Source organism: Glycine soja, chromosome 18 (assembly GCF_004193775.1).
Source record: "Glycine soja cultivar W05 chromosome 18, ASM419377v2, whole genome shotgun sequence".
Lineage (NCBI taxonomy): Eukaryota > Viridiplantae > Streptophyta > Magnoliopsida > Fabales > Fabaceae > Glycine > Glycine soja.
Genome location: NC_041019.1, coordinates 12,079,525 through 12,102,092, shown reverse-complemented (window position 1 = coordinate 12,102,092; position 22,568 = coordinate 12,079,525). Strand labels below are relative to the sequence as shown.

The 22,568-nt window shown below is 32.8% G+C and overlaps 3 protein-coding genes across 3 annotated transcripts; 2 read left to right on the top strand and 1 right to left on the bottom strand.

Moving 5' to 3' along the window:
- Positions 1 to 1,133: 1,133 nt before the first annotated feature.
- Positions 1,134 to 3,255, bottom strand: LOC114396933 (zinc finger BED domain-containing protein RICESLEEPER 2-like). The gene is made up of 6 exons (XM_028359095.1): positions 3,178 to 3,255; positions 2,793 to 2,998; positions 1,746 to 2,670; positions 1,405 to 1,600; positions 1,256 to 1,324; positions 1,134 to 1,177 (listed from the first exon to the last, which is right to left on the bottom strand). Exons 1-6 carry the CDS (start codon positions 3,253 to 3,255, stop codon positions 1,134 to 1,136), a joined length of 1,518 nt encoding a protein of 505 aa, XP_028214896.1.
- A 3,279-nt stretch (positions 3,256 to 6,534) lies between these two features.
- On the top strand, positions 6,535 to 9,200 carry LOC114394852. Its single transcript, XM_028356520.1, has 3 exons — positions 6,535 to 6,877; positions 7,614 to 8,021; positions 8,398 to 9,200. Exons 1-3 carry the CDS (start codon positions 6,803 to 6,805, stop codon positions 8,599 to 8,601), a joined length of 687 nt encoding a protein of 228 aa, XP_028212321.1. The 5' UTR covers positions 6,535 to 6,802; the 3' UTR covers positions 8,602 to 9,200.
- A 3,644-nt stretch (positions 9,201 to 12,844) lies between these two features.
- On the top strand, positions 12,845 to 16,871 carry LOC114395547 (glucan endo-1,3-beta-glucosidase 12-like). Its single transcript, XM_028357357.1, has 4 exons — positions 12,845 to 13,323; positions 14,635 to 15,138; positions 16,373 to 16,403; positions 16,492 to 16,871. The coding sequence occupies exons 1-4, from the start codon at positions 13,263 to 13,265 to the stop codon at positions 16,664 to 16,666; spliced, it is 771 nt and encodes a 256-aa protein (XP_028213158.1). The 5' UTR covers positions 12,845 to 13,262; the 3' UTR covers positions 16,667 to 16,871.
- The last annotated feature ends 5,697 nt before the right edge of the window (positions 16,872 to 22,568 follow it).

Sequence of the window (22,568 nt, the reverse complement as noted above, 5' to 3'; positions counted from 1 at the left end):
ATAACCGAATGACAAATTCTAAAAGGTCACGAGCTTCACTTCTAAAAAAAACTAAAACAACTTTCTAGGCATTATAGTCGCCATTTGGCATACATAAAAAAACACTAAGTAAGGAAATCATAAAGCAACCTCGACACTAATAAACAAGAAATATACTTCAAAAAAAGGAGATTGTACTTGGTTGATAGCAAGCACTTGGTCGTTGCTCTTCTTCTCCTTTTTCAATTTCCTCAGAAAATACCTAATTGAAAGCAAAACAAATTCAAAATTATACAAACAACCCCTAAACTGTAGAATTCAAAAATAGAGGCAATTAAATCCGATTGCTTGGAAACTAAGAAAACAATACACGGTGCAAAACATTACATCAAACATCTCAGAAATAAAACTGTTAAAAAGGAACAAAACAATACCAGAACTTGGACTTGGCGCGAACCTCATTGGTGGACCAAAGCTTCATTCGGTAGATCTTGGGGTGCTAACCTGGTTCCATGGCAAGAGCCCTCTCAATAGGCATGGCAATGGGCTGAAACGGGAACGAATATTGCATTTCCCACCCCCACCCCTGACTTTTGTGACCAATCCCCGACCCTGCCCCCGATCCCCGCCGAGATTAAAAAATACATACCCACCCCTGTCCTCGTTGGGGGTCGGATTTCCCCGCCCCACCCCGCTAGAATTGATTAAAATTTTTTAAAAAAAGAGAAACAATATTGTAACTTATTGAAAAAAATGAAAAAAATGAGGCTAAAAAGCAGTTTCGTACCAAAAAAACAATAACAAAGCCAAATTCAAAATATGGGATCATTATCATAATTTAAAAAATTACTAAAACAAATCAATCCATTCCATTAATATCATAAAATTTGGGTATTGCATGAGAAATTAAGGACATGCATATTTATATCCCCCCAAAAAATACATTACCATCTAAATATATGTTGTTCCAACAATAAGTAGCATATGATTCTATTTAGCAAAAAAAGAGATACTAATATACTATGTTGGTTGTCCTTCAACATGTTTCACTATGTTTAGCATATGATTATGTTTAGCAACTTAAACATGTTTCATTCTTTCAAATTACATAATAAAAAAGAAACATCTTAAATTGTGCAACAAATAAATGTTAATCATTCCTCCAAATTAGTGACACCAGTAGCACCCATCATTTCATCTGCATAAAAGAAATAAAAATTAGAACAAAAGCTTATATTATATAATAACAAAAAATGAAGTTTAGAACATTATTTACCTTCATCATCTGAAACCATTTCATTCATTACAGTAGCACATTCAGCAACAACTTTATAGCTCGTAGAACCTATAAAAATACATTTACAAGTATTAGTTCTTGAATAAACACAAATATCAATTTAACAACATATATGAATAAAACTTTACCCGTATTTTCAGCACTCCACAACCAACTTCTAGCGCACATTAAAGCCTCCAAAGTAGTCCATTGAAGTCTACTACAATGTGGGCTTAATACTTGACCACCAGTGCTAAATGTGGATTCTAAAGCTACGGTAGATACCGGAATAGATAATATATCCTTAGCAATTGCTTGAAGTGTTGGATACTTGACACCATTAAACTTCCACCACATCAAAATATCAAAGTCAACAGCTCTTGGTAAAACATCTTCTTCTAAATAGTGGTCTAACTCTAATTTAACATAAGAACTTCTAGCCCTTTTTTCCTATAATAAATCTATCATACTCAAATAATGCATCACCAACAACTTCACTACCAATAACATCACCAACATTACTACCAAAAGAGTCTTTGTTCATTTTCATTTGGTAATCAGAAACTAAGTCATAACACAATTGTTGAATGCCCCTCACTTGAGTAAAAGAGTCATGCTCATACAATTTTTCATAATAATACTCAAGCAACTCCATCTTGTACCTAGGATCTAAAACAGTGGCAACTCCCATCACATTATGAATCACACCCCAATATTTATCAAATTTGATCATCATATTTTTTGCCATTTGTTGAACCATTGGGTTAGGAGAGGTAATCCATTGTTTGATTGCCAACTTAATCTCACATATATTTGGAAAATACAAATTAGCAGTTGAATGTTTAGTAGAAGAAAATAATTCAGTGATAGTATTGAACAACTTCAATCTCCCACAAATATCCTTTGCAAATTGCCACTGTAAAGTACTTGGCAAACAAGTATATTGAGACTCTCGTTGCTTTAATCGAAAAAATACATCCTCATATCCTATGGCAATTTCAAGCATTTTGTAAGTTGGGTTCCATCTAGTTGGGCAGTCTAATGCCAAATTCTTAGTGTAAGAGATTCTTAATTGTTTAGCCGTTTCCTCAAATTTTTCCTTCCTCTTGGGTGTTGCTGTCCAATATGCCACACTATCCCAAATATTTTCTACACCTTCTTTCACCACTTCCAATCCATCTTTTACTATCAAATTAAGGATGTGAGCACAACAACGCATGTGAAGTAAAGGCCCATCCCTAAGCAAACTACCTAAGTGCAATTTATCCTTAATTTTATCAATCATAGTATCATTTGTGGTACAATTATCTAGGGTGATAGTGGACAGTTTTGTGTCAATATTCCAATTCATCAAACAGTCAGTCAATACATTCCAAAGTCTATCACTTGTATGAGGAGCAGGAACATAAATGAACCTAACATAAAAATAGAGATATAATATAAAAACAACCAAAAAAAGAGATATAATATAATCATATTCAATCATTTTATAAAATAAAAGGCCTAATAATATAAAAAGTTCAAATCGTTTTATTACCTCAAAATCTGACTTTGTAAGTTCCAACAACCATCAACGTAATGAGCTGTAATAGCCATATACCCCCTCTTCTGACTTGTTGAAGTCCACATGTCTGATGTAATGGCCACTCTTCCATCAAGACTATCCAACAACTTCAAAGTTGTTGCTCGTTCATTCTCATAGATTTTCATTATCTCCTTCTTAATTGTGTTTCTAGTAGGAACCTGAAAAATATCACTATATTTTATTTTATAATATACCAGTTATATATATTAAAGGATAATTTAAAAATAAAAAATGCATTCATCAAAGGAAATAATTACATTTATTAATAGTTATAAATCAATAAATGTATCTATATGTATTATTTGCATACTTGAAAAAAAGGATTTTGCTAGCGAACCTGAAACACAGGTTGGAGTGCAGCAGAGTATCTCCTAAAGCCAAGGTGATCCACAATTGCTAGTGGATACTCATGCATAACAATTGCTTTTGCTAGCTCTTCCCTTGCACGTTATGCATCATAAGTTCCTGCACCTAACTCTTGTTTTCCTTGCACGACCTTAGGTGTAAGAAATGTTTGGCCCTTCATCCCTCTCATAAAAATCTTGTACTGAACACAAATCTCATTATGCTGCCACAAATGCTTGGTTCTATTTTTTTATTTTCCACCAAGAAGTTTCTTACAATACTTGCATTCATCCTTGTCCAAACCATTGACTTTAATTTTTTTGAAATGTTGCCAAATCTTACTTTTCAGCCTACATATTCCTCCTTGCGCCTCCACATTATTAACTTCATCTTCATGAGGTGAAGGAGTATGATCAACATTAATAGGTGAAGGAGAAGGTGCAAGATCAACATAAATAGGTGAACAAGTTTGATCAATTGGTGAAGGTGAAGGAGAAGGAAACTCATTAATTGATGAAGAAATAGGGTAAATTCCTTTTGGTGAAAAACTAATATCTTCCATTACTTTCCTGGAAAGAAAAAAATACACTAATGTATTAAGGAAATAAGAAATTGGTTGTTGTTGGTATCATGATGATTAGTACAAATTTAACAAAGATTGAAATTTATTGGTCAATACATAATTATTTCTATTGTTTGTGACTACTTGCATAACATATTTTATTCTTCAATCTACTTAAAAAAGTTGTGCAAAGGCAAATAATATGAGTGAATAAATGAACAAAAGAACACCATTTTTGTACTTCCTTTTAAGCCAGCAAAATACAAAAGAAAAACATGCATCATAGAACATAAAATAAGAATTATTTCTTCTGAAAAGAATAAAGAGGCATGATACTTGATGAATTTTGTCATTGTCTTGTTTCTTTTCTTTAAAAAAAAAGACAATGAATTTTATTAAAAATTGTTAATTTATTGGAATTTTACTACTCTCATAAATTTTTTTAAATTGCAATTCATTCCTGGATCTATTACCAGTGTTGTACCACACATTTCTATCACTTTTCTTCAACTATTTACTATTTTCTCTATTTTCCTCTTGTCTTGATCCAGTTTTATCATCTTGTAGGATACAATACAACATCTAGCTCTAGTTAAGTCTTGCTGAAATTAAATATCATTTTAATTTTATATCTCGTCTTGTCCTAGTCAGATAGAACTATTGTGGAACTATGACATGGGAAATGGCAGCAAAGCTAAACTAAAAGGGCAGAACCTTAAGGGAGAGCACAAGCTAAGTTGATGTACACAAAATTAAGGTGCATATTTGTTATAGGGGAAATTCTAAACATAACAAAACCTATTAGGGGCTCTCCATAACGAATAAAAAGGAAAATAAAATAACAGAGAGAATGTAACAGGAATCTCTATGCATATCTGTTAGGAAACCCCCTTAAAAATATAATGTGCCTTACAAAATTACACCAAATACAAGCAATTGCCTAATCTTAACTAAAATCAACTGCTAAGCCAAGAAACCTTCTTAAAATTACGCAAAAAAATGTAGCCTAGGTAACACATTTGCAATATAAAATTAGCCTCTTTGCTTCTACAAAAACCATTATAGCTAGTCACCGACAATTGGCCTAAGAACCTAGGTCACAACAGCCATCAATCATCTAAAGGTCCTGAGTCCTGACATCATATTGCATTTAGAAACAGCAGCAACAACAAGAAATATATATAAAAAAGATAAGCTTAATTTGCAAACTAACAACATGGAAGGACCAGGAACCACATACCAGAATATGTGTTAGTTGCCAGAAATAAATTGAATCTCTACAAAACAGGGGTTTTCTTGCTGGTTAATGACCTTCTACTGCTTTTAAGAAGCATGATAAAGGCAGAGGGTAATTAAAAATCAACACTCTTTGCAAATCCAGAGGAAGGCATAAAAGGGAAATAATTGTCAATTTTGTAGGAAATCAGGACATTTCCAGAAGGATTACCTAAAGTGCAAGTCTTGGTTCGAAAAGAAAAGTGAGCTTAATGCTCATGTATGTTTTGAATCAAACTTAACTGAAGTTTCCCATGATACATGATGGATTAATTCTGGATGTATGACTCATGTTTTTAACATTATGCAGAGATTCCTTACAATCCAAACCATATGCCCAAATGACAAGTTCATTTTCATGGGGAGTGGAGTGAAAACTCCAGTGGAAACAGTTGAGACTTATTGTTTAAAACTCGATACTAGATGTCATTTAGATTTATTGGAAACTCCTTATGTTCCTAGTTTATCTAGGAATTTAGTTTCATTATCTAAACTTGATGTTACTGGATACTCTTTTAATTTTGGTAATGGATGTTTCAATTTATTTAAGCATAATCATCTCATTGGTACGGGTATTCTTGTGATGGTTTATATAAATTAAAAATAGACAGTTTGTATGCTGAAATTGTTTTAACTCTGCATCATAATGTTGGCACTAAACGTAGTTTAGTGAATGAACGATCTGTTTTCTTGTGGCATAAACGTTTAGGTCACATTTTTAGAGAAAGGATGAAAAGATTAATAAAGAATGAAATTCTTCCTTATCTAGATTTTACGGATCTAAATATTTGTGAGGGTTGTATTAAGGGAAAACAAGCAAAACATACAAAGAAATGAGCTACAAGAAGTACTTAGCTTCTTGAAATTGTGCATATTGATATTTGTGGACCTTTTGATGTTAGTTCTTTCGGAAAGGAAGGATAATTTATCACCATTATTGATGATTATTCACGTTATGGTTATGTCTACTTACTGCTTAAGATTTCTCGGGCAATGAATGCCTTAGAAATTTACTAGAATGAAGTAAAAAGATAATTAGACAGAAATGTGAAAATTATTAGATATGATAGAGGTGGTGAGTATTACGGAAGATATGAAACTGGGCAACACCCAGGTCCATTTGCTAAGCTTCTTCAGAAACGTGGCATTTGTGCGCAATACACAATGCCCAGTACACCACAACAAAATGGTGTATCAGAAAGACGTAATTGAACTTTAATGGATATGATTAGGAGTATGTTAATCAATTTGACTTTACCCATATCTTTGTGGATGTATGCCTTGAAAACTGTCATGTATTTGTTGAATAGGGTTCCTAGTAAGGCAGTTCCAAAGACACCTTTGAACTGTGGACAAATAGGGCACCTAGTATAAGACACCTACATGTTTGGGGTTGCCAAACAAAAATAAGGATTTATAATTTGCAAGAAAGAAAATCGGATGCAAGAACAACCAGTGGATATTTCATTGGTTATCCAGAAAAATCAAAGGGGTTGCAGAGTGGAAACCATTTTAATTTTCCAAGAGAATTGGTGACACTATAGCCTTGCAAACTTAAGTTCTTTAGCTTGGTTTTCTTATTGATATTGATGGGCTTCCTACTTGAAATAGATCTATGCCCATGACCTATAATTCAGTTCTTTAATAGCTAATTACCTCTTCATGCTTTCTTTTAAACTTTCAAGTGCTATATAGTATACAATTCTGAGATTTGCTTTTATTTACCTTGACGCAGTATGCTGACTCAAATTTAATACCTGGTGATGTGTTGGCATTACTCATGTCACAATCACAACCTGAAAGACACGGTAATGCAGTTTCATCCATAAGCAATTCTGCCATCTCTATGTCCAAGGTATCTAGTCTTCTGTATTCTGTACCCTGTTGCTCATTAATTCTTTGGTAGGAATAGTCAACTAATGATGTTTATATTACTAGAAAATTGTTGGTAGAAAAATAACTGGAAAGAAATGGTGCAAGTCTTGGTTTCTGTTGGGTACTTGGCTACTTAGGAGCTAATGATCTGCAAAGTTTTCATTTCAATATTTCTTATCAATCCGATTACTGTATTATTGTCTTGATCCTCACATACCCTTTATCAATAATAAATGGATGAGGTGAAATGCATGTTGGGTTTCCTGGATACACCTATACATTAAGTTGAGTAGTTCTTTCTTGTGGTCCTCTACCAGCAAAGTGGTATCTGCACTGGCTTAGCCTGATCACGAGTTAGTGGGAAGCAGCTTCTCTAGTGGAGCACAGGCTTTTAATGCAAGCAGAAATTGAGCTATATTAATGTGAAGTTGTTTAGTTATTTAAGCTTAAACCTGGTAACAAGTTCATTATGATGGTTAAATAACTGGTTCAATAAACACCCTATGATCATTGTTTCAATCTTATAACCATGTATAACTCGTATTGTCTTAATGTAGATAGATATGAAATGCTAAAAGTTAACATTGAAGGGAAGTGCATTAGTGTCGTTTACTTGAGGTTTAAGGGAACCAAATCAATGCCCTCAACTATGTTATATTGATAATTGGACCTAATAGTTAGTCATTGATATTCTTGACAGTTGTTGAACCATGCAGGTCATGGAGCCAGGTGCCTTTCCTCTACCTATGAAATCTGCACTTCCCCGGGATCCTACAGTGCATTCCTCAACACACTTTCATCAATTGCCTGACACAAAAGGGTATCTTTCCCTGCCCCAGAATAGGCCATACAATACAACCATCAATTCTCAGTTACCATTTTCAGGCTATACTGTATACAATCAATCTCCGGCAGACATGAAGTACAATCTTCTGCAAAATAGAAATGAATTCCTTATAAATGGATTCCCTCCTGCCACAGCTAGAGATGCATTTGGCTTTGGAAATCTTGGCTCTTCCATTTATAGTTCTGGAAGCTTTCTGTCTAATCCATCTCCTGGTCATATGATGCCTTCAAGTAACTTCAATGAGATTTTACCTTCTCAGTATAATGATGGATGTAACGTAAGCTCTATTCAACAGTGAAGTTGTATTTTTTTTTCCAAGAAAGAACTATCTTTTCTATATAAAGCTGTTAATTTGGTGATAAGTGCAGTATACTTTAACAATAGATGATAATGCTATAATGCTATTGACTATAGTACGTTTGTGTATTATGAGAAAATGACATGTAAAGTTAGCTGCTGTTGATCTGCATATGCTTCCTCTCTGAACCTATTCTACGAAAATAGAAAAAGGATGGTATCCAACTTTTCTTAACATCTGATGGATGAGTTATTTCCAAAGTGTGACCATTACCCTTGACATATTCTACACTAGTAAAGTCTTCTAATATTTCATAACTTGGGTTAATTGTTTTTATTGTCGTTCTTCTGACCAGCATGGTAGCTTTTCTCATTGGGATTTTGGAGCCGAGCCAAGATCTTTGATTATCCCAGAGAGAACCCAGTCACAGTATGTTACTCCTGGATATTCTGACCTTTATCATTCTCAGACTCGGGTTTTGGAAGAACTTCAGCAACCAGGTGATTTTCAAGATTTGTCATCCAAGCAGATGCATCAATTTTGGCAGCACAACAACTAGTACTATACACCCTGCTTGTTTTTTGTTCCCTTTTTTGTATAAGGGATTATTTTAGTAGGTTTAGGTGAATTATTTTAGTAGGTTTAGGTGAATTATGGTGTTATTTTCATTCAGATGCTTGAGCGTTAATTCAATTGTACATACTTTTTGAGAACCTGTCTTTGTAGTCCCGACTGAGTTGATTTTGTTGAACAACTGGGGGCTTCGTTTTCTTAAGGTATCTTATTTTGCTGTAACATCTCACTGGGTAAGGGCAAGAGGAATATACTTTTTCAACCCAACAAAATTGTTATTCTCAAGTTGCAAGCATAAGGCTAATGTGTAGTTTTATGTAGGTTTCATGGGAATGGGGACCCCCCTTTGATGATGAGAAGGCGTGAATCGGAGCAATTATGACATGAGATATCTGTTGAGGGAGGCAATTAACATGAGGTTAAGTTAGGCATTGGGGTAACGCAAAATTAAACCAATAATTTTATGGTGGGGATGTTATTGCTTAACCCCATTCTAAAAGCTAATCATTATTTTGGGATTCTATTTAATTTCTTGTCGTAATGCACCTACTTAACCTTCTATGTAGCCGAAAGGAGGTATTTGGTGCTGACAACTGTACACTTTGCCAAAGGCAATAAACTGAATTTGTTCAAATGGATCCAAAGAGAGAACAAGAAAAGGGGAATTTGAATAGGATAGACATTGACGTCAATCTAGTATATCCTCAAACCAGAGTCCCGAAAGTACTTTAATCAGTCCGGGAAGTCTAATTTTAGCTAGACTATTGGTAATTGTTGCTTTATCAAAAGAAGGGTGTCTTTCAAATTCAATTGGTTTAAAGTGCAGATTAATTAGTGAAGATCTTTGGATGGTTTACCTTTGAGTCATCTTTCACTAACTCATCAATTTTTTTACTGATTAAAAAAGATCAATTTTGTCTCTAATCAATCGTTAGTATGTGGTACTTAATAAAATTCTATTAAATAAATGTATTTATATTTAATTATTTTTTGGTATTTCATTCATTATATGAAGGAAGCAAATTTAAATGAGGAAAAATTAAAGTGTGAATAAACATATTAATTTTGACTTATATATTTTTAAAGAAAATCTCAAATAAAGGTAAAAGTAAAGAAAAAACTATTTAAATTAAAAAGAATAAATGCTAATTAATGTTATAAGGATATTCTTTAAGAAACTCAAAATAAAAAAAAAATTCATTCAAAGGTATCATTAATGTACTTATAGTATGTTTTTTTTAATGTATTTCTAATGTGAATATCAATAAATAAAAGCATATTATTCCTAATTCCTTTACGAGTAATATAAGAGCATTGCTTAGCAGGACTTTTAAAAATTATAAAATGTAAAAAATTTCGCTCTATTAACTTTAGTTATAAGAGTATTGGATACATACTTGTCTTAATCCCAAGTTTTATTTTTTCAGGCTAATCAAATCCCACTATTTTGAAAATTAAGCAAATTTGGTCTCTAATTAATTTTCTTTTACATAAAATTTAAATTCTCACTATTTTCCTCAAGTATTTTGCAAATTGAATTAAATGTCTTTAACTCAAAATTTACCAACCAAACTATGAAATATCTTTCAAAGTAAAAAAAAAATCTCAAAATTTCTCCCTTTCAAATCCTAAATCCTAATCGTACATTTTATAAAATCTTTCAATTTTATCAAGTTTTTATAAAATTTCTTATTTCTAAAATTTGAAAATTATTCCATATCTCAAATCTTTCACAAACTTCCAAATATTTTATAAAAAGTAATAATTTGAGAATTTTACATAAAAGAAAATCGACAAAAAAGACTAAATTCTCTTAATTTTAAACATAGAGGAACTTATAATTAATTAAAAGAAACAAAACAAAAAACTAAAATCATACACAATCTAAACTAGAGAGACCATAGTATTAACTTCAATAATCGTAGCTCGGTAGCTGGGCAGCAGAGAAGTGAAAGAGAAAGAGACTAATGATAGTCCTACACATATAATAGCCAAGCCAAGAAGGCAATAGAACTTCCATGTGTTTAGCTTTTTATTGCCATTAATTTTACTTTGAAAACTTTTTAGCTTCTCCTGATTGGACCATCATCTCACCATCTGTGTATGGATAGAAATTGAATTGATTTTAGTTAGTGAAAGTTTACCCCAAAGGTGACCATCCAAAGATCTTTTCCTAATCTGCACTTTAGTCCAATTGAATTTGAAAGACACGCCTAAGGGGATAATATAATCATGGGCTCCTCCTAGTTCTCAATAAAGGCACTTCTTGAACTTTGCTCCATATAAAATATATTAATGTTAGTAAAGTTGGGGGAAAAGTACAATTATTAGAGGACCATAATGATTACACATTCTTAATTATTGTAGTTATTAAATTACTATATAAAATTGATTAATTTATGGTGGAAAATCTGAATCAGAAACTTTAGTGAAATTTCGTTTTTTAATTATGTATTTTACCTCTCTAAAGTTTAAGACTCACGCATTTTATTTTAAGAAATTAAGTTTGGTATTATTCAAATAAAAAACTTATTGATTGAATTCAATATTGATTTGATTATATACACAGTATCATATTACAATTCAAAATTATGGTTAATGTAATTAAGTGAAGTAATATTTATATTTATAGTTATGAAATTCTCGAGATAATTCGTTAACTATTATTCGTTTATGAATTCACTTATCTCCATAAATTGATTCGTGTGTAAGCTCTTTTTTTAGTAAACTTTGGATAGACTCGATAAACTCTAAGTAAATTCGATAGACTTTCGAGTTTATCACTGCTCAACAAATTAGCAAGTTAAGAAAATTAGATCAAAACAAAAATTATTTTGAATTGTTTTCTGTGTATTTAATATTCAACATACCTACATGTGTTGTTCTTGAATAAAAAAATTCTTACCTCAAATAACATTAAATCCTTGTTCTCTAATAATATCAAACTCTCGATGGAAATCCTTTACCACTACTATAACATCTGCAAGTTATTATCTAGGAGTGATACATTATTAGACTTGATTAATTAAGTATTGTGAAATTTATGATTTATTATTTTACTTTGTCATATTGTTGAAATGTTTAATTGATATGTTATTTATAGATATTTTGTTATTATTTTTATATAAAGTGAACTTTTACTAGTCTACGAGTCGAGTGCATAAGTCGAGTTTATAAAATTCTCATGAGTTTGTATAAATTTTCGAGTTTAATAATCTTATTACATTAATTTTGGCACATTTTTCTAGGTGTGACATGATCCCTTTATGTAAGTTTGCGTGGTGTAGATTGATTCTATGCTGTTCATAACTAAGTTAAGCAAGGGAACTAGTGACTATTACACTTGGGTCAGTTCAAAGAGTTTTGATTCACCAAAAGCAAAAGTTCAAAGAGATTAGACTCATCTGAGGGATAAATTGTGACATATTACACGAGTAAGGCTGCACTGCATGTCTGCATGCTTATAGTTACTACAAATATGGAATCACTTAAAGTCAAAATTTTGAAAAGATTTAAGTACTTTTCCCCCTTATAATTTAATGTTTTTTTGTTATTTATCCTTGTAATATTATTATTTTTTTAGTTATAGAAAATTATTTTTTTATTTTTCATTCATATCTTGGATAATATTTTTTTACTGTTTAAAGGATTATCTAAAATACTTTAAGAAAAAAAATAATATGTAAGAATTGAAAATAATTTTTTTGCAAGAATGAAAAAAAATATTAAATAAATTATAAGGACTAAAAAGTATTTAAATCTTTTAAAAAAGGTGCCAAAACCAAATAATAAAATGAAAGCAATGACTTTAATTAAAATTAGAACCATCTCAACTATAAAGATCAAACAGAGAGCTTATTTATAAATGTAACTTTGAAGGGACAAAACAATGATAGAATGAACACACGTATTGTACTAATAGATGTTTAATTGCAAAAACGCCACTTGCAGTTTAAATCCTTGCATAATTAAAGACATACACAGTGATATATTTGATTTATACATCATATTATTGCATTGGTTAATAATCAAGCAGAGTGCCAAGTTATTAACTAACATATTGGAGTAAGTTTTATATTCTGCCAACAATAAAGGGAAAGAAAAAGAAAAGAAGAAAGCAAAGGAAAAGAATAATAATAATAACACTAACAATAACAATAAGTCCTATAAAACAGTAAAAAGAGAAGCATAGAATAGAGAAAGGCAACTCACACATCAGCACCATCATTACAATGATCACTAACCATCCCACACACTGAGCCTAAATTCCAAACAATTCCATTCCTCTCTTGCTTGCACCCTCCTACACACCATTGTCTCCTTTATTACTTTGTTTTCAACCCTCTGCCCCACCTTTTCCCCTCCCTCTCTTGCTTGCACCCTCCTACACACCATTGTCTCCTTTCTCTAACCCTCTCTTTCTTTGTCTCTCACACTTCACATAGTATATAAATATGCATATATTTTTATTCACATGACCAGCCTACAAAACACCTTTTTCCCCCCAAAGACCACTCACCACCTCTAGTTTATGATATCTTCATTTCTCTCTAGTTGTTTCAAGGGAAGAACAAGTGCTATTTGGGAACCACATTGAAGAAGTGAGAAAGAGGAAGCTCCAAAAGCATAAGAAAAATAAGACTGAAGATGGAAAGAAGTCTAAATTACTATGTGCTACTTCTTGTACTTGGTCATTGCCTTTGTTCAGGTAATTTACTTTTTTCTTGCTTTGGTCTGTGTTCTTCTTCTTTCCCTTTGTTCATTTGGCTTATTGAATTCTATTCTGCTATGGATATATACTGGTTTCAGATACTGTTTCTCAATGCTCACTCTATGTTTCTCATTTTGCTTCTGTTTGTAGAATTGCTTCCTTTTGTATTCTCTCTCTGTTTTTGTCATATTATTCTCTGCTTTTCTCTTTTAGTCATAGATTCTTTGGACCACCAGGATATGTTTTTGAATTCTGTAACAGCAGAATGCATTTCCTGCACCTGAGTTTGGCATCTCAATTGCTTTGTTCTCTTCTCTTTTTTTTTCTCTCCCTTTTGTTGTTGTTCAACTTGAATAGATATACATGTTGGACCAGTTGAGTGCAATGATCTTTTCCAAATTTATTTGTCCCTCCCCCATGTTCATTATGTTGCACTATAGTGTTCCAATTGAGCACTTCATTCTATCCATTAATTTTTATTAAAGTAGTAGTAGCAATGATAGTTTAAAATGCCGTGTCCTTATTGTAGTTCGGTTGGTTATTTCATATGGCTTGTTTAGCTGAACTTCAACCAATTCTTTCAATCATATCATATAGAGTTGTATTCCATACCGTAATTTAAGCTATATAAGAACTACAGTTTCACATGTTGTATTCAATCTTTCTCCAGTTCCACCGTTTCCTGAAAAGATGCAAGGGCCCAACTTCTTTTGACCCATGTCTCAATGCAAAAGATACCCTACTTGTCTCTAGTGGCTTTTCAAGATTCACTGTCTTAACATGTGGGCTTTTAAAATAATAAGGGTGAAGGGCATAATAATGAGTTTTTAATGCAATTATGCAAAATTTTGAATAGAATGACAATTTTGATTTCATGCCAAGTTGAATGCTATAGGAACAATTTTAATCCATCTTACACTTTTACCCCTCTAAAATATTTCTAAAATTTGATTTAAAATCCATCTCTCTTTTAAGAGCAACTCTGCTATCATCAGAGTAGGTTGAGTTGGGTATAAGAACGGTTCTTATATAGAAGAACCGGATCTTAATATTAAAATACCATTTTTCTAGGATAAAGTATAAAAATGTGGGATGATGCTTGTGACATATTTTAAATTTTTAAATTATTTCACCGTTAGAATAAAAAGTTACTGAAATTCTTAAATATCATCTGACAATAAAACTCATCAAAATGAGTTAAGAACCAAAGAGAGGGTACACTATTGGAGATGCACATACTTATAGACATAACGTAATATAACAATAATAATAGATAACCTTACTTCTAAATTGTTATTTCAAATACAGGTTCAAGTAGGACACAGAAGGAAGCACCAGTACATATGAATGTACTAAGGCATAATGAAGAAAAACAACTAAAATTTACAGCCTCAAAGTCTACCACTCAAAGGGATATCACCACACCAATCACCACAATTCCCAATTTAGTTCCCATCACTTCAACAAATCCAATCCTGAATCCAAATTCCAACCCAGATACAGTCTCACCAGCCTCCACACTCCCAATCACAACTCCTACCATGCCAAATAACTCTCCAGTGTCCTCTTCAGGTGCAAGCTGGTGCACTGCAAGCCCAACTGCATCACAGAGAGCCTTACAAGTGGCATTGGACTATGCTTGTGGATATGGTGGCACTGATTGTTCTGCAATTCAACCTGGTGGAAGCTGCTACTTCCCAAACTCTGTCAGAGACCATGCTTCTTATGCCTTCAATAAGTATTATCAGAAGAATCCCGTTCTTAATAGCTGCAATTTTGGTGGAGCTGCTGTCATCACTAGCACTAACCCAAGTAAGGCTTCTACTGTTATGACCTTACTCCTTAGAAGACTATTAGATTAAGACTTGTTTGGTTTGATTTGATGAAATATTTTTTGTTTTTATTTTCTATTTGTCAAATAATTATGAAAATACTGTTTTTCTCATGAGTAAATAGTTTATGCAATACCTGTGTAAAGTGTTTTGGTGCATTTGGTAGATTGGAAAGAAATGAAAATAAAGTGAAATGGATTAAAATTTTGAATTGAAGTAAAATGTAAAATTGTGAGTTCAATTCTCTAAACAAACACATACATAATCATAACTTTATGGTGTAGGATAAGTTTATTAATTTTTATAATTATTTTTTTAAAATTATACCTGTCATGATTTTGATTAGTTTGTACTAATGGTGTAAGAATTTTACTGTACATATATTTGTTTCTTATTTTCAAAGCATAGAAAATGGGGCACAACAAAATGATAATTTTACCATTTCCTGAAGAGATGGATCTTAATAAATAAGAAATAAAGTGAAATTAAAGTGACATTTTAATAATAACTAGGTAGGCCCTTAAAAAGCACGTTAAATGTTTAGGCTAGGTGACTATTTTTAATTTAAGAATAAGAGACACAAATCAAAATGTGCAACAAACCAAGAAAACTAGCACTAGTAGTAGGGGTACTACTCAGCTGGAAACCAAAGTAAAAACTCAGTGCCTTTGATTGGAGATCAGAACTATCCCTGTGATGGATTCTTGGGTTCCATTCTACACAGACAGGAGAAAAATAAAATAAGCTTTTACTGCATCTTTTTTAAGGAAATATTTTACTGCGTCTCTGAATAGACTTTGAAAATGCCTTGGGGGGATACATAGGAACTAAAAAAGTGCCACTGGGTGATGCCAGAAGTCAAGCTTTTTTCTTTTTCTACTTTATTAGAGAACGTATCTCAAAAGCCTCCTATATCTTGTCGATATCAAAGGCAATCCTATTTATCACAATTTGTTTTTCAAAACATTGTGTAAAATAACTAATGCGGATATTTTTAATAAAGACCCTTGACTTTAAATGTCGTCTAATACATTAATTTATGATCATTATAAGTAGTATTAAAGTAATATAAAAAAACCTGGTTGATTATAAAGAGGTCTAATGTCATTTAATTGAACAGAATGCTTGAATTATTATTGAGCTGTATTCTTACGTGTGAAAAAAGCTCGGTTGATTAGAAACTTTTATTAGTTTATCAATGTGTTGCATTGCAGGTACCGGGGCATGTCAATATGCATCCACTAGGTGACCATCTTTAACCATATCTTTCTCTTTTTTCTTGTCACAATATGTGCGTGACAAATCTCATAATATGTGGTGCTGAAAATTGCAGTATTAGTTCATCAGTCTTGAACACAACAAACACAAGTGGTGCAAATGTTTTTGGTTCAGTACCTGTGCCCAAGAACCCCTCTGCCTCTGCTGCTGCAGCTGCCACATCAGCTAGATTTTTACAATTTTGCCTCATTTTATGGCCATTAGCAATGTTGGACAAGAATTATCTCTAACAAGAATGAGAGTTAGATTTTGCTTGGATTTTGGTCTTTATTGTACTAGAAAAGCACATAGGTACAATCCATCATAAATATGACATACATGATAGAACACTTTGTAGAAAAGTAGCAATTATATGAAGGGCTTCTGTAGATATTTACACCGTACATTACTTTTGTTTTCCGTTCATATATGTTTATAGTGTTTATATTGTTTTTACCCTATTTAAGTTTCTATTAATGAATTATTCTGGGTAATGTGTATAAACGATGCACATTATATCTCTATGACTCTTTGCAAAGGAGTATCAGATTGAATGAAATTAGGCTTTGTTTGGTTGAAATGAAAATTATTGAAAAAAAAAAAAGGCCCTGTTTGACTGAAAAGGAAAAATGGAACGGAAAAAGAAAACATACGGGATTCGGGAAAAATTTCTTTCCTTAGGTAAGAAAATAAGAGAGAAAAATTGTTAAAATGACCCATTTACTCATTTTCTTGCCTACCTACATTATACTAAAATGATATAAAAATTATTTATCACAGTTACATTTTAATTTTTCTTACTTTTTATCTAACTAAATATATTCTAAAAAGTTGATAATCCTTCTTTCTTCTTTTTCTTTTTTACTTTTCCTTTTAGTTTCAATTTTGTTTTTGTCATAATCCACTGATATCAGCAAAGCAACTCGAATAAAATCAATCCAATATCTTGTTGGATCTGCTGTTTCCTCTGCACTTGTTTGTTTCTACTGAATTCCCAATTTCCACTTCCCTTTTATATAAAGGAAGCTATATATGTAAAGATTAACTAATGTTCAATTTTTTAGCCATCTAATATAACTGCTAGAATTACGTGGCAAATTTCCCTATTTGGGGTAGTTTTAAAAATTATTTCTCTAGATGGGGTAGTTTTAAAACTATTTACCCAAGGGGGCACTTTTGGACGTAACCCCATGCATGGTGCAAGCAAACCGCCAGTGGGACTAGCGGGTTTGCTGCTGCTGACTGGAATCACCATTGACAAGGGCGATATGCACATGCACAGGAGCAAATCGCCAGTAAGACTGGCGATATACGTTGAAGGTGGGAACCGCCAGTCAAACTGGCGAGTTCCATTCGTAGGCCAGCTTTTCCAGACTTTTTGCAGGTGGCAGATGGCAGAGGTGCTGTAAGCTTTTTCAGGCCAAAAGGCAAGTTGCAATTGCCATTGGCGAATTCATGGCAAGTTGCAACTGCCATTGGCGATTTAAGGCCAAGAAAATAGTCATTCCAAATGGCGATTCAGTGCCTATATACTCGAAAAAAAACCTCAGTCATGCTGTGTGTTCAAAACTGCATTTTAGTTGTGTGTTGAAAACTCACTGGTGGTGTTTTTTCCCAAAGCGAGTTCGCTGTTTATTCAAAACTGCAAATTGTTAGTGTTGGTGCTGTGCTTTGAAAGTTACATTTCAGTTTTCAAAAATTGTTAGCTTTTCTTGAAATTTAAAGTTATGCGTATAAGGTTTGAAATTTATTTGTTGAGGCATAAATTTCTGAATCAGGTTAGTAATTTTGAGTTAAATAATTTGTATTATAAAATATTTGTTAAGTAATTTTTTAGAGCATTTTAAATATTTGTTAGCTTTTAATAATTTTTTAATTAAATTAGTCTTATATTTGATATGCTTCTTTGTGTGTGTAAAATAGAAATTTTTTTTGATTATATTTATCTAAAGAAAATATTTGAGTCCCGAGCGTGTATATGCTTCTTTGATAAATATGAAAATTTGAGTATATTTTTAATTAGATTAGGTTGGTATTAATACTTTGTTAGTGTTAAAAATTGATCGAGCGTGTATTGTGAAAAGTGTCTGAAAGTAAAAAAAATTGTAACATCATAATTATTCGAAATAAGTATTTTTAGTGTGGAAATTTATTTTAATATAAAGTTATAGTAAATTTATTTTATGAGCATTTAACTTGAACGGTATTTAAAATAATTTTTTTCCATTATATTTATTTGTAGTACGTAAGTTGAAGTTATTATTATGAGATTGAATTATTTGTAAATAATACTAACTTTATTTATGGTTTATTTGGGCTTTAAAATTAGTACATAGGAATCGTTTATTTTTTTAAGTTTTTACCATGAAAAATATTTAAAGTTAATAATTTTTTATAGAATAATGATTTAATGTAAAATTGTGTTAAAAAGACTTTTTGTGATTATATTTGACTATTTTGAATTTATTATGATTAATTAATTAAAATATTTTTTTTGTAGGTACACGATGAATTCGGTTATAACAGTGTTGTATTTCAATGGAAGGGTATATGAAGATAATGATGGTGTAATATTTGAAGGCAGTAAAAAAGCGATTCAGATTAAATGTGGAATTAGTTTCAGTGCTTTGAAGAAAAAAATTGGAGACAAGATAAAGTTACAAAATAATGAAATTATTTCTGCTATCAGTTGTAGATTTTTAGTGTCGGGAAAATATATTGCCTTGCAAATCTGCGATGACGAAGACGTTGAAACGATGCTGGAAAGTTTTAAACAACAACAAGAAATGTTAGTTCTAGAATTGTACATAGAAAAAGATGTGGCTGGTGGTTCAATGTTTCATTCTGCAAATTCGCTTACATCATGTGAAATTTATTTATCTAATGATGAGCCACAACCGCCAACAAATATGAGCAATTTACATCTTCACGAAGATGATGATGATGATTATTTTGTGTCTAACTCATACGTTGAAGAGTCTTTAGACGAAGATGACAGTGTTGACGGTATATCTGATACAGACAATGAAGTCCCCGAGATGATTCCACCAGTAAGAATTGTTCACCCAGCAGAAGGTATAATTTCCTCTTAAAAAATACGTCAATACATTTATTAGTTCACGACAATTGTATTTAATGCCAAATAAGAATGATTTGAATTTTCTTTTTGGACTATAAGGTGTACAAGGAATTCAGAATCCATTTTGGAATGATGCTTTGCATTATAATAATATCAACTGGAGTCATCCTGATGAGGAGGACATTTGCGGTTTGGAGATGCCATCCACTTTTAATGTTGGCCAAGAATTATATGTTGGCATGGAATTTGATAGTAAAGATGCGGTCAAACAATATGTTATGAAGGTGCATCAAAGTTTCAAAGTGGTTGAAAGCAAATGGGACAAGTATGTGGTTTGTTGCTTGAATAGAAATGCAGATTGTCCTTGCCTTTTCTACATGAGGGCAATTCTATCTAAAAAAACTGATTCATGGAAAGTCACTCAATGGGGTGGACCACACACATGTCTCAATATGACCATGACCCAAGATCACGAGAAACTTGATTCAGATTTAATTGCAACTTGTGTAGTAGGTACGTATGTTATGTTCATATTATGTTATTGTTTAGCCTTAATTGTCATTTATATTTTGTTATTCTATTGACAGGCATGATCAGAGAAGATCCATCGATAAAAATTTCATTGATTCAAGAGAGGATTAACAGTCAATTTGCGTACAAGGTGTCGTACAAAAAAGCTTGGTTGGCGAAACAGAAAGGCATTGCTATTGAATATGGCGATTGGGATGAGTCATATGCGCAACTTTCGTCGTGGCTAACACACATGCAAAATCATTCTCCTGGATCGTATGTTCAAATACTACATGACGATTTTATCGTTGGAAATACGGTTAGTCGCGAACACCGCCAATTTCATAGAGTTTTTTGGACTTTTGGCCAATGTAAAGAGGCTTTCAAGTACTGTAAGCCAATCATACAAGTTGACGGCACACATTTGTACGACAAATATCGAGGGACCCTCTTAATGGCCACATCACAAGATGGAAATGGTGGTGTCCTTCCTCTAGCATTCGCGGTGGTCGAAGGTGAGACGCTGACAGCGTGGTCATGGTTTTTGGCACACTTGCGTGAACATGTCACAAATAAAAATGGTATTTGTCTGATATCTGATCGACACGCAAGTATAAAGTCCGTTGTCACTAACGAAGCACTTGGCTAGCAACCTCCCCACGGTTATCATGTCTACTGCGTGCGACACATAGCAAGCAACTTCAATCGAAAATTCAATAATGTCAAACAAAAAGAAATGTTGAAGAAATTGGGTAAGATTTCATATTTGATGGTCACGTTTATTTTACTTTCATTTATACTTAAAATTGTTATTCATAACTAATTTTATGCAACCTACACTCCTTGTAAGCACATTTTTGATCAAAATTTAGAAAAATTTCGTGAACTGAGTCTAGCCATAGCAACATGGATTGATCGCATCTCAAAGGAAAAATGGACGATGGCTTATGATAGAGAAGGACGTCGATATGGCCACATGACAACGAACCTCTCAGAATGTATCAATAAGGTTTTAAAGGATTGTCGCAACATTCCCATAACAGCATTGGTGAAATCAACGTACAGTAGGTGTCGAAAGTACTTTGTTGAGCGTGGCCGCCAAGCCCAAAGACAGTTAAATGAAGGCCAAGTATATTGTTCTAAGCTTGTTAAAGAACTGAGGAAAAATCAAGAACAAGCTTGTACGCACATCGTTTGCGTGTATGATATCCACTCCACAAGGTTTGAAGTAGAGGAGAGCTTCAACCCTATATCGCAACATGGCGGACAAAAGTGGGCAGTTAACTTGAATGGTCATCATTGTCAATGCGGAAGGTATTCTGCGCTTCACTATCCATGTTCACACATAATTGCAGCTTGTGGTTACGTGAGCATGAACTACTATCAATATATAGATGTTGTTTATACAAACGAGCACATCTTAAAAGCTTACTCCGCACAATGGTGGCCTCTTGGGAATGAAGCGGCTATTCCTCCTTCTGATGATGAATGGACACTTATCCCTGACCCAGCTACAATTCGTGCGAAAGGTCGTCCAAAATCAACAAGGATAAGAAATGAGATGGATTGGGTCGAACCATCTGAGCACCGATCTAAATGTAGTAGATGTGGAGCCGAAGGGCATAACAGGCGTCGCTGTCCAATGCAATCTGAGCGTGGGAGTTGTTCAACTCGTTGATTTATGTATGTTAGTCGAGTGACTTGTATTTGTTTACGTTCTGTTCAATGTATTGAATTTCTGGGGTTCAATGAATTCGGTAGTTCAAAACATTTTGCCTTTTGAACATTACTTATTTGTGGGCTTCAATGTAACCACTAAACCCTAACCACTAACCCTAAACATCAACAACTAACCCTAAAAATAAACCACTAACCCTAAACCCTAACCACTAACCACTAACCCTAAAAATAAACAACTAACCCTAAACCCTAACCACTAACCCTAAACCTCAACAACTAACCCTGAAAATAAACCACTAACCCTAAAAATAAGCCAACTAACCCTAAATATAAAAAACTAACCCTAAAAATAAACCACTAACCCTAAACCCTAATCACTAACCCTAAAAATAAACCAACTAACCCTAAACCCTAACCACTAACCCTAAACATAAACATCTAACCCTAAAAAACAACTAACCCTAAACCCTAACCACTAACCCTAAAAATAAACCAACTAACCCTAAACCCTAACCACTAACCCTAAACATCAACAACTAACCCTAAACATAAACCACTAACCCTAAATATAAACCACTAACCCTAAAAATAAACCAACTAACCCTAAACCCTACCCACTAACCCTAAACATAAACATCTGACCCTAAAAATAAACAACTAACCCTAAACCCTACCCACTAGCCCTAAACATAAACAACTAACCCTAAAAATAAACAACTAACCCTAACCACTAACCCTAAATACAAACAACTAACCCTAAAAATAAACCACTAACCCTAAACCCTAACCACTAACCCTAAAAATAAACCAACTAACCCTAAACCCTAACCACTAACCCTAAATATAAACAACTAACCCTAAAAATGAACCACTAACCCTAAAAA